General features: G+C 47.0%; 1 protein-coding gene across 4 annotated transcripts in view; it reads left to right on the top strand.

Moving 5' to 3' along the window:
• Nucleotides 1–12,724, top strand: part of fam189a2 (family with sequence similarity 189 member A2) — a 78,390-nt gene that overhangs the window by 52,240 nt on the left and 13,426 nt on the right. For 3 of the 4 annotated variants that reach the window (XM_033018105.1, XM_033018108.1, XM_033018107.1), the window contains 3 exons: nt 530–663; nt 1,246–1,375; nt 12,323–12,392. In XM_033018105.1, coding sequence (XP_032873996.1) covers nt 530–663; nt 1,246–1,375; nt 12,323–12,392 — 334 coding nt within the window. The remainder of the gene's footprint in view (nt 1–529; nt 664–1,245; nt 1,376–12,322; nt 12,393–12,724) is intronic. The other variant, XM_033018106.1, reaches the window with a different exon arrangement.

Below are 12,724 nucleotides of genomic sequence, written 5' to 3' on the forward strand. Positions count from 1 at the left end.
CCAATATTGTTACGTCTCATAAGTTTGTAACTGGGGATGTGGTGATAAACACAACATAAATGAAGTCTTATTCTGCAGATTCTTGGTACTGCTCCAAGAAATGCTGGGATTCTTTGAGTATGGATCACCTTTTTTTTTAATACAGCGGGGGTTGGACATTTACAGGCAGTAAATTTCCTGACTACTGTAGAATTATGTTTTTTTTGTTCGTGAATGGATTGTCTATGTTTAGTGGGGAAAGCCAGTGTTTATTGTCCACCCCTAACTGCCTTTGAGCAGGTGGCGGTGAACCATCTCGAACCGCTGCGGTCATTGTGGCAAAGGTTCCCACCGATCGGTCGGGATTTAAACTCAGCGACCATGAAGGAATGGTGGCATGTTTCCCAGTAAGGATGGTGTGTGCCTAAGGGGGGATCCAGCAGATGAAGGTGTTCTATTATATGCAATAATGATCTGTGTCGTACTCTCCAAGTTGACCGTAGGATGGATACAAACCTCATGTGCCTTTCTTCTCAATGTGTTTTGTCAGATTGAAGCCCAAATCCCCCAAGAAGAGGTTGAGGCCACGCGCCAGATTCCTGACCCGGATGAATTTGTTCCACCCACCCCACCTCCTCCGTACTTTTCCACTTTCTGCTCCTATAGTCCCAGGATTAATCCACGGTAAGGAGGGTTGTCTCTTTTAATCTTGTTCTCAACATGAGAAATGTGCCTTGTACCAAACCAAACAATGAAATGCTGGAATCGGAGGGATATTGGCCAAACGTGGGCTGGTGGGACTGATGGCGGCCATCTTGTTCGGCATGGAATCTTTGGAATTTTCTACCCAAGAAGTCTGTGGAATGTCAGCCACTGAGTGCATTCAAGGCACAGATTGAGAGACTGGGTAGACAAAAATGCTGGAGAAACTCAGCGGGCGAGGCAGCATCTATGGAGCGAAGGAAATAGGAGACCTTTAGATGTTAAGGGAATCAATGGGGGATCACTGTGATCTTATTCAATGCCAGAGCTGGCAAGATTATTTTAGTTTCTTATTTCAGTTTTGTTTAATTTAAATTCCTTAGCAGCTGTGGTGCAATTTGAACTCAGATCTCCAGTTCATTAGACTGCAGGAAGTTATCCATAATGCCATTTCTCACACTACCCACTTTGTTTTGATAAGAGATTGAAATCTAACAGTCACATCTGATGACTTGCCTGCGGCTAGCTAAGCAATAGCTAAAGTCTGTCTGTTTGCAATCCTAGGATACTCAGCAATGATGTAATTCCTCTGACACATATCTATGCCTCCAGGATGAAAGGGATTGAAGTATTTTGTCCAGTGGAGCCACCTCCCCCATACGAAGCTGTTGTAAGGGAGCAAAATGAAGAGCAGGTACGTCGGAGAAACAAAGTAATGTGAAATCTAAACAGCAGAATAGGAAGGAACAGCAGATGCTGGAGTAACTCAGTGGGGCAGGCAGCATCTCTGGAGAATAGGAATAGGTGACATTTCGGGTCAGAACATTTCTTCAGACTCTGCCCCTTTTTCACAGCTCCTCACTCAGTTTGATTGACTTCCAAATCCATTAGGGACCTGGGAATTTGCACCCGTTCATGGGAATGGGGTTGAGGAATGAAGATTCGTCACTGCAACCGTAATAGAAATTCCCCTCAATGTTGCCCAGTTTCATGTTGGCACGCAATGGACGTTTCCAACCATTCTTCCAATATTCCTGAAGAATTATCAATAAAAGCCACACAAGATATTGGGCAGGTGTCCATTGCTTGTTTTTAATAGGCTTTAAGGAGTAATTTTAGCGATATGAGAGAACTTTTTTATGGGGAAGAAATTTCCAGAGCTTGGGGACTTTCAGTTTATGGCACGGCAGGTCCATGGTGGAATGACTAAAATAAGTGATGTGCAAGGTCCAGAAAGTGAGGAGTTCTCCGAAGGCTGAAGGGGGTCATAATTGGTGTAAAACAAATTTGTTTTTGAAAACGAGGATGAGAATTACAAACATTTGGTGGAATGGTCTGCAATAAATATCAACCTTCCCCCCCACCATAATTGAGCCTAGCTTTAGAATATTCAGTACCTTTGCCAGGGGCAGCAGGTTGGCACAGCTAGTAGAGCCACTGCCTCCCAGCCCCAGTGACCCAACTTCAAACCTGACCTCTGTAAGGCGTTTGCACGTTCTCCCTGTGAATGTGTAGATTTTCTCTAGGGTGCTTTGGTTTCCACCCTCTTCCAAAGATGTGCAGGTTGGTAGATTAATTGGTCACTGTAAATTACACCTAATGTATAGGTGAATGATTGAAACTGTGTGTGAGTTGATGGGAATGTGGGGAGAGCACGATGGGTTAGGGTAAGAATATTGTCTAAAGGGGCGCATGAAGGTCGGCACTGCCTCAATGGGCTTAAAGGCCACTCTCCCTGCCACACCTGTTTATGACACTATTCCTGCTAAGCAGTGCAGGATTTCTTTTTTGATTGGCTATGTTGGGCATGCTCCTGGCTGGAGCATGCCCAACATAGCCAATCAAAAAAAAAAATGCATGCAATTCTGTAGCATCTTTCTTGAGCTTGGGATATGCTGAAGTGCTTTGCACTCAAAGAAATACTTTTAAAAATATCATAATAAAGGAATTATAAATTTCATTTGCATACTGCTGGCTCCCACAGTCAACAGAGGCGAGATGATTCTAATTTTATGGAAATATTGACTAAAATATACAGACAACTTATTTTCCTCTGTTATCAGGCTGTTGAAGTGGGATAGGCCAACTTCAGATAACTTCTGTGCCCCACTGCTTGAGTTCATTGGGAATCCGTTCGATGTTTACAGCAGTCTCGTGGCTATGACACTGACACCCGGGGCTGCAACCTTGTGTTTAGTCTGCTTCTCGCAACCTCTGGCTCTACAGTCACATCGCATTGCCTCAGCGAAACAGGGCAACGAGGCAAAGCTCGGTCCAGAACACTTCCTTTTCACAAACTGTTAATCTTTTTCCTTTCTGCTCTAATGCTCTTGTCGCCGATGAATATTCTGATTATACATTGAGCTCTTGAGAGAGTTCTGTCGGCTTGGTCTGGAGGGGTTTGATTTCAGGAGGAGGGTGAGAAAGGGGGGATGGGCTGTCTGTACTGTTGTCAGTATTATTATTGTACTCTTACAAAGCGGAATATTGCCATTCCATGGGATCCGTGGCAACTGACAGGCGAGAAAGGAAGTCGGGGAGCACAGGCGAGTTTGAGAGGAAGCAGTCTCGCCACTCCCTGCAATCCGTGGCTTTTGTCTAAAACTGCTACTTTTTCGCTGAACTTCACTGGGTCTCTGTGGCCAGGCCTCATTTTTAAAGTTCCCAATCTTGTTTTCAAGTCCCTCCATGATCTCACCCCCTCCTGTCGCTGTCAACTGCTCCACTCCTACATCCTCCCAGATCTCTGTGTCTGTACATTTCTAGCTAGGTCCACAACCCTAAACCTAATGGCTCCAACATTAAAAGCTGTGTCTCTGCCTGCCAAGGTCTTCAGCTCTCAAATGTCCTTTCCTAAACCTCCATCTCTTCCCCTCATCTCCTTTAAGACAAACCATTAAGCCCATCTCTTTAACCCAGCATTCAGCTGACTGCAGTAATATTATCATTTGCAACATGCTGGCAATTTCTCTTTAATAACTCTCCTGTGACATGCCCTGTACTGTTTCACAGTATTAATGATGCTGAATTAATAAATGTAAGGTGGTTTAGTTTAGTTTAGTTTAGAGATATAGCGTGGAAACAGGCCCTTCGGCCCACCGGGTCCGTGCAGACCAGCGATCTCCGCACATTAACACCATCCTACACCCACTAGGGACAATTTTTACATTTACCAAGCCAATTAACCTACAAACCTGTACGTCTTTGGAGTGTGGGAGGAAACCGAAGATCTCGGAGAAAACCCACGGGGAGAACGTACAAACTCCGTTCAAACAGCACCCGTAGTCGGGATTGAACCCGGGTCTCTGGCGCTGCATTCGCTGTAAGGCAGCAACTCTACCGCTGCGCTACCGTAACCGCACTTAATATTTCAATGCTACAATCCTGAGGTGGCATCTTGCATTGACACTAGCATGACGGGCCCCCAGGTTGTCCCACTCCATGGAATAACCATTTCTGAAATGCTATCTGTATATGTGGGTCAGCATATCAAAGATCAATAATAACAGGATTTAACTAATGGTCAGATCATTATTTCTCACGTCTTCTCTTTCAACAAAAGCAACGCAGCCATGGGATTTCCACAGTATCAGCGAGGGCTGACTCAAGACAACATATCAGGAAGGCCAGATATCCGGCCTTGGTTGTCTCTACACGGACAGCCACTTATTTCCTCCCATGAGGCTTGAATGAAGTTAGTTAATAAAAGAAGCAGTTTCCCTCATTGAACAAAGATGGGGTTTTTTTTAAGTCTTGAATCTGTATATTGTCTGTTGCAACCTCAGGACGTGGTGATCGTGTTGTTAAATGTTCTGGCAGCCAATTCAGTGCTGTTGAAAAATAGTATAGGAACTGAGATGAGGAAAAACTTTTTCACCCAGAGATTTGTGATTCTGTCGAATTCTCTGCCACAGAAGGCAGTGGACGCCCATTCACTGGATGTTTTCAAGAGAGAGTTAGATATAGCTCTTTGGACTAACAGAATCAACGGATATGGGGGAAAAAGCAGGAAAGGGGTACTGATTTTGGATGATCAGCCATGATCACATTGAATGGCGGTGCTGGCTCGAAGGGCCAAATGGCCTGCTCCTGCACCTATTGTCTATTGTCTATCATATTGAATGGCGGTACTGGCTTGAGGGGCTGAATGGCCTAATCCTGCACCTATTTTCTATGTTCTATGAACTGTGGCAACTGACTTAAGCACAGCAAGACTCAACAAAGAGCAATAAAGACTATATCACTTGTTTGTACTTGGCTGGGAATGAGGACTTGCCCCAGTAATTATTTATATTTTAGGAAGGAGCCAACAGGGAAAGATGACAGGGTGTGTATAAAAAAAAACTTGCTCTTTAAATGACACTTTTCAAGTGGCCCAGAATAAAAATAGCGGTGCCACGCAACGTTTGAGAATTGTTCCGTTAGTCTTTTGATTTTCTGAAGGTGGGACAGTGAGAATTGACATTTGGATGGTCAAGGCTGGGATGATGGCTGCAGGGTTGTATGTGGAAGGAGGTCATGTAATGAAAGGCTCCAGGACTGTATATCCGGCCAGCGTTGCAAATCATATGAACATAAGAGAACAAGAGCAACAGAAGGCCACTCGGCCCCTCTATTGAATCTGCACTAACATTCAACATGGTAATGACTATTCTGTCCCAGGCCTCAAATCATTTGCTGTGCCAGTTCCCCAAAGCCTTGAACTCCGTGATTCAAAAATGTATCTACCCCCCCCCCCCCTCCCTCCCCCCTCCCCTCCCAATTTACGTACTCAATATGATTTATTCTGCACAATCCTTTGGGCTAGAGAACATCAGAGATCCATATGTTTCTGCAAGAAGTTGCTTCCATGCATCTCAGTTTTAAATGCCCGCCTCCCAATCTTGTAACTAGTTCCCCTTGTTCAAGTTTAGATTTCACTTTAAACTTTAGAGATACAGTGTGAAAACAGGACTTAACTCAGAGCTACCGTGGATTTTGAAGAAACAGCAGCAAAGAGAAGCAGGAAAAAGCTCTCATCGGCTCTAGCCCGAGTGGGAGGAGAGTTAAAAGTGAGTCAGAGGGGGAAAACAGTTTAAAATTGAGGAACTTGGTTTGTAAATTGTTAAATTAGGCAATTTATCAGTCAATATAAGCAAGACGGCTCTTAGGGAGCGGCCTTGTGAGGGAAGTGCCTTGTGAGTAAAGTGTGAGTCTTTGGCGAGGAGGCTGAGGGGAGGAGACTACGCAATACGCTGGAGTGGGAGAGACGAAAGAAGGAGATATCAGGCAAGCTGATTCAGTGCGATGCTTGCAGTATGTGGGAGGTCAAGGACACCGCTGGTGCCTCTGGCTGCTACAAGTGTGAGAAGTGCATCCAGGTACAGCTCCTGAAGGACCGTGTTGGGGAACTGGAGAAGCAAGTGGATGACCTCAGGTTCGTCCGAGAGGCTGAGTCGTTCCTCGACAGCAAGATTGTTACACCGAAGGTACTGGAAGAGGGAAGGTGGGTGACAGTGAGAAACGGAAGTAAGCATGGAATGCACAGGTCCCCGGGTGTTGTACCTCTTGTGCACAGTTCACCCACTTAGAAGGTATCGGGACAGAAGACGTTGACGCACTGAACCAAAACCAAGGAGGCCGACGCCAGGTAACACAGTGGTGGTTGGAGACTCCATTGTGAGAGATACGGACAGGGGTTTCTGCGGCAACAGACGGGATTCGAGGCTGCCTCCCTGGTGCCAGGATCCAGGATGTCACGGACAGAGTGCAGAAAATCCTCAAGTGCGAAGGTGAACAGCCAGAGGTTGTAGTGCATGTCGGCACAAACCATGTCGGAAAGAAGGGGCTGAATATTCTGAAGCGTGACTTTAGCGAGCTCGGAAAAGTGCTGAAAAGCAGGACCTCCAGGGTGGTTATCTCCGGTTTGCTTCCAGTTCCTCGTGCTGGCAAGAGCAGGAACAGGGAGATACAGGACCTGAATGTGTGGCTGAGGAACTGGTGCAGGGGGCAAGGATTTAGATTCTTAGATCACTGGGATCTGTTTTGGAGAAAGGGGGAACTGTACAAAAGGGACGGATTGCACCTTAACAGGTGGGGGACCGGCATTCTGGCAGGCAGGTTTGCCACTGCTACACGGGGTGTTTTAAACTATATAAGGGGGGGGGTGTCAAATGGGATAGTCAAGGACGGAGTTAAAGGGAAAGGGAGTAAAGGGATAGTTAATGACCCCAGAATTAACGGGAAAGAAAGCTCACAAAGGGATAGAGTATGGCCAAGTGTAATAGGGATCGATGTGAATGGTGAGATATGTAAGGAATTAAAAGTACTGTATTTGAATGCACAAAGTATAAGAAGTAAAGTAGATGGGCTTGAGCCTCAGTTAGAGGTTGGTAGATATGACATTGTGGGGATTACTGAGACGTGGCTGCTGGAGGATCGGGTCTGGGAACTTAATATTCAGGGTTATACATCCTATAGAAAGGACAGGCAGGTGGGCAGAGGAGGGGGGGTAGCTCTGCTGGTGAGGAATGGATTTCAGTCCCTTGCGAGGGAAGACATAGGGACTGACGAGGTAAAGTCACTGTGGATTGAGTTGAGGAATTGCAAAGGCAAGAAGACACCAATTGGTGTTATCTACTGACCCCCAAATAGTAGCCCGGATGTAGGGTGTAAGTTGCAGCAGGAGTTAAAACTGGCATGTAACAAAGGTAATGCCACTGTGGTGATGGGGGATTTCAATATGCAGGTAGACTGGGAAAATCAGGTTGGTTCAGGACCCCAAGAAAGAGAGTTTGTAGAGTGCCTCCGAGATGGATTCTTAGAGCAGCTTGTAATAGAGCCGACCAGAGAAAAGGCAATTCTGGATTTAGTGTTGTCCAATGAACCAAATTTGATAAGAGAACTCGAGGTAAATGAACCCCTTGGAGGTAGTGATCATAATATGATTAGTTTTAATCTGCAATTTGAGAAGGAGAAGGTTAAATCGGAAGTGGCAGTGATGCAGTTGAACAAAGGGGATTATGAAGGCATGAGAGAGGAGCTGGCCAAGGTAGACTGGAAAGGGATACTAGCAGGAATCACGGTGGAACTGCAATGGCAGGAATTTCTGGGAATAATCCGGAAGACGCAGGATCATTTCATTCCAAAAAGGAAGAGAGATTCTTAGGGGAGAAGGAGGCAACCGTGGCTGACAAGAGAAGTTAGGGATAGAATAAAACTAAAAGAAAAGATGTATAACACAGCAAAGAGTAGCCGGAAGCCAGAGGATTGGGAAACTTTCATAGGACAACAGAAGGAAACAAAACGGGCAATACGGCCTGAAAAGATGAAATGTGAAGGGAAGCTGGCCAGGAATGTAAAGAAGGACAGTGAAAGCTTCTTTAGATATGTTAAGGGAAAAAGAATAGCAAAGCCAAATGTGGGTCCCTTGAAGGCAGACACGGGTGAAATTATTATTAGATTAGATTAGATTAGATTCCTTTATTGTCATTCAGACCTTTCGGTCTGAACGAAATTATGTTGCCTGCAGTCATACACAGAACCAATAAAAACAAAACATACAATAAACACAAATTAAACATCCACCACAGTGCGTTCACCAAGCACATCCTCACTGTGATGGAGGCAAAGTCTTAGTCTCCGTCTCTTCCCTCCTTGTTCTCCCTCTGCGCTGAGGCGATCGATCCAGGACGGAGATGCCGCCCTCTAGTCCAGCGGAACTCCGTGGTGATGTTGCCGCTGCCGAAAGCCGGAACGCCGTCTCCGCTCCGAGACGGCTCGCCACAGCATCAGCTCCGGGCAGCCGCCCCAGCTCCAGGCCGCAGCCCCAGCTCCGGGTCCCGCAGTCTCCGCTCCGAGCTGCCGCCCCAGCTCCGGGTCCCGCAGTCTCCGCTCCGGGCCGCCGCCCCAGCTCCGGGTCCCGCAGTCTCCGCTCCGGGCCACCGCCCAGCTCCGGGTCCTGCAGTCTCCGCTCCGGGCCGCCGCCCCAGCTCCGGGTCCCGCAGTCTCCGCTCCGAGCTGCCGCCCCAGCTCCGAGTCCCGCAGTCTCCGCTCCGGGCAGCCGCCCCAGCTCCAGGCCGCTGCCCCAACTCCGGGTCCCGCAGTCTCAGCTCCGAGCCCCGCTGCATCAGCTCCAGGCCGCCGCCGAAAGCCAGAACGCCGCACCAGCAAGTCGGGCCACCGCTGCCTCAGCCCCGAAGACGGCCAGCCTCTCGTTGATGAGTCCTGGCTGGCTCTGCCTCCGGAGCCTCGGGGTCAGTCGCAGGCTGGTGGCCGCCAGCTCCGCCATTAGGCCTCAGCACAGACGGAGGCAGAGAAGGGGGATACGACACGAAAAAGTCGCATTCCCCCGAAGGAAGAGACAGAGAACATGTCCCCCCCCCCTAACACAACCCAACAAACTAAAACTTAACCAAAACAAGACAAAAAAACAACAGAAGAAAGTAAAGACAGACGGACTGCGGGCGAGCCGCAGCTGTTAACAGCTCCGCCACTTCCGCCATATGGGGAATAAGGAAATGGCAGAAGAGTTGAACAGGCACTTCGGATCTGTCTTCACGAAGGAAGACACAAACAATCTCCCAGATGTACTGGAGTACAGAGGATCTAAGGGGGTCGAGGAACTAAAATAAATTTTCATTAGGCGAGGGATAGTATTGGGTAGGCTAATGAGACTGAAGGATGATAAATCCCCGGGGCCTGATGGACTGCATCCCAGGGTCCTCAGGAAGGTGGCTCTAGAAATAGTGGACGCATTGGTGATCATTTTCCAATGTTCAATAGATTCAGGATCAGTTCCTGTGGATTGGAGGATAGCTAATGTTATCCCACTTTTCAAGAAAGGAGCAAGAGAGAAAACGGGGAATTACAGACCAGTTAGCCTGACTTCGATGGTGGGAAAGATGCTGGAGTCAATTATTAAAGAGGTAATAATGGGGCATTTGGATAGCAGTAAAAGGATTAGTCCAAGTCAGCATGGATTTATGAAAGGAAAATCATGCTTGACTAATCTTCTGGAATTTTTTGAGGATGTGACAAGTAAAATGGATGAAGGGGTGCCAGTGGATGTAGTGTATCTAGACTTTCAGAAAGCCTTTGATAAGGTCCCACACGGGAGACTGGTGACTAAAATTAGAGCACATGGTATTGGGGGTAGGGTGTTGACATGGATAGAAAATTGGTTGGCAGACCGGAAGGAAAGAGTAGGAAGGAACGGGTACTTTTCAGAATGGCAGGCAGTGGCGAGTGGAGTGCCGCAAGGCTCGGTGTTGGGGCCGCAGCTGTTTACCATATATATTAATGATTTGGAAGAGGGAATTAGGAGCAACACTAGCAAGTTTGTGGATGACACAAAGCTGGGTGGCAGTGTGAACTGTGAAGAGGATGTTAGGAGGTTGCAGGGTGACCTGGACAGGTTGGGTGAGTGGGCAGATGCGTGGCAGATGCAGTATAATATAGATAAATGTGAGGTTATCCATTTTGGTGGCAAAAACAAGGGGGCAGATTATAATCTCAATGGGGTTAGGTTAGGTAAGGGGGAGGTACAGCGAGACCTGGGTGTCCTTGTACACCGGTCACTGAAAGTTGGCGTGCAGGTACAGCAGGCAGTGAAGAAAGCTAATGGAATGTTGGCCTTCATAACAAGAGGATTTCAGTATAGGAGTAGAGAGGTTCTTCTGCAGTTGTATAGGGCTCTGGTGAGACCACATCTGGAGGATTGCGTGAAGTTTTGGCCTCCTAATTTGAGGAAGGACATCCTTGTGATTGAGGCAATGTAGCGTAGGTTCACGAGATTGATCACTGGGATGGCGGGACTGTCATATGAGGAAAGATTGAAAAGACTAGGCTTGTATTCACTGGAGTTTAGAAGGATGAGGGGGTATCTTATAGAAACATATAAAATTATAAAAGGACTGGACAAGCTAGATGCAGGAAAAATGTTCCCAATGTTGGGCGAGTCCAGAACCAGGGGCCACATTCTTAGAATAAAGGGGGGGCCATTTAAGACTGAGGTGAGAAAAAACTTTTTCACCCAGAGAGCTGTGAATTTGTGGAATTCCCTGCCACAGAGGGCAGTGGAGGCCAAATCGCTGGATGGATTTTATAGAGAGATAGAGCTCTAGGGGCTAGGGGAATTAAGGGATATGGGGAGAAGGCAGGCACGGGTTATTGATAGGGGACGATTAGCCATGATCGCAATGAACGACTGTGTTGGCTTGAAGGGCCGAATGGCCTCCTCCTGCACCTATTTTCTATGTCTATGTCTAGGACCTTCGTCCCACCAAGTCCACGCCGACCAGCGATCACGCTGTACACAAACAATATCCTACACACTAGAGACAATTTACAATTTTTTCCTAAACCAAATAATCTGAAAACCTGTATGCCTTTGGAATGTAGGATGAAACAGGAGCACCCGGAGAAACCCCATGCGGTCACAGGGAGAATGTATAAACTCCGTAGTCAGGGTCTCTGCCGCTGTAATGCAGTAACTCTACCACCGCCCCATCATGTTTCTCTCGAAACATCTCAACATCTACCCTGTCAGGCACCTTGAGGCTCTTTTATGTTTCAGTAAAGTCACCTCTCATTGTTCTAAACTCCACAGATTGAATAATGGCTTGAAAGCTTCTATCAACACCAATGACAAGGCACGGGGTGGAGCCAATTTAGCACAGGTCACATTGAATGGTTTGTCTTGTCTGTAACCCCCAACACAGGGTCTAGGCCACAGCTCTTGCAGTCAAGCTAAGACAGGGCAGTGGGCAGAGCAAACTCTGCGGAAACTCCATTGTGATCCTTAAAGCTTTAATTTACTGTTGTAGAAACAATTACATGGATGTGAGTGTCCTTGAAGTTGGAGAGCTAAAAATAAAAATTGCTTCAGTCAGTAACAATAGGCCGAGGGCTGTGCTGCTGCCAAGTTCTAACATGCAGATGCTAATCTTCCTTTACAGCGTGTCCTCAGAGAACAGGGGTAACTGACAAAGTCCATAGGGATGGATAAAGTCCTGACTTAATTGCATCTGGCAATGGGGCTCATTCTGATGTTGAGCCTTCACTCCAAATTTGGCAGCATAGGGTAGCACAGCTCAGTGGGCAGCACTCTTACCTCCGAGTCATAAGGTTGGGGGTTCAATCCCTGATCCAGCAACTTGTTCAGAAAAGGATAAGATGACGTTCCCAACGGGAAAAATGAGGATGAGCAACGGTGGGATTATGGGAAGTGGAGTAAAAGCAGGGAGGGGATCGATTGATAGGACTGTAACCTAGTCGGAGTGGTTTAATGTGGCGTGATGTTGTGGGAGTTCACTATTGTTGGAGATGCTGGACTGGGAATGCCTCGTTCCTGTTGTCAGAAACATTGTCCTAACAAGATGGTGCCCAACCCAGGCGACTCTTTGTGTGCTAATCGCAGAGGTGGATCTGCAATCACGCATTATAATCACACTACGCTTTTAAATCTGAAGAGCCTATTCCTCTGCTGTACTATGTTATATCTTTACACTAATCTATTTTATTCTTCCATCATTCCCAGCAACTCCCCAGTTATTAAACACCAGAGGCAATTTACAGTGGTAATTAACCAACCAACCCAATAGTAAATTGCGTGACCACTTAAAGGAGACTTAATTTTAACTTGACCGTTTTGTGTTGCCAGGTTTCGAGCTTGTTGAATGCTAGGACAACAGAGGCGGATGAAGAGCGGACATCGTGCGCAGCACCTGACGGTAAAGGCAGTAATACGTGTAATCCTGACTAATCTCTTAAAATCAGAAGACATCGGAGCAGAATTAAACCATTCAGCCCATCGAGTCTGCACGGCTGATCTATTTTCCCCTCCTAATCCCATTCTCTTGTCTTCTACCTCTAACCTTTGACACCCTGCCCTGATTGGCTGTTTTCCTGGAGGATTGATCTCATGACCTCTTGCTGCATCAGTTGGCCAACACGTCCATCATTCTCACGATAGACACAAAATGCTGGTGTATCTCAGCGGGTCAGGCAGCATCTCTGGAGAAAATGAGTAGGTGACATTTCGGGACCCTACTTCAGATTGATT

This window comes from Amblyraja radiata, chromosome 3, assembly GCF_010909765.2.
Source record: "Amblyraja radiata isolate CabotCenter1 chromosome 3, sAmbRad1.1.pri, whole genome shotgun sequence".
NCBI classification, from domain to species: domain Eukaryota; kingdom Metazoa; phylum Chordata; class Chondrichthyes; order Rajiformes; family Rajidae; genus Amblyraja; species Amblyraja radiata.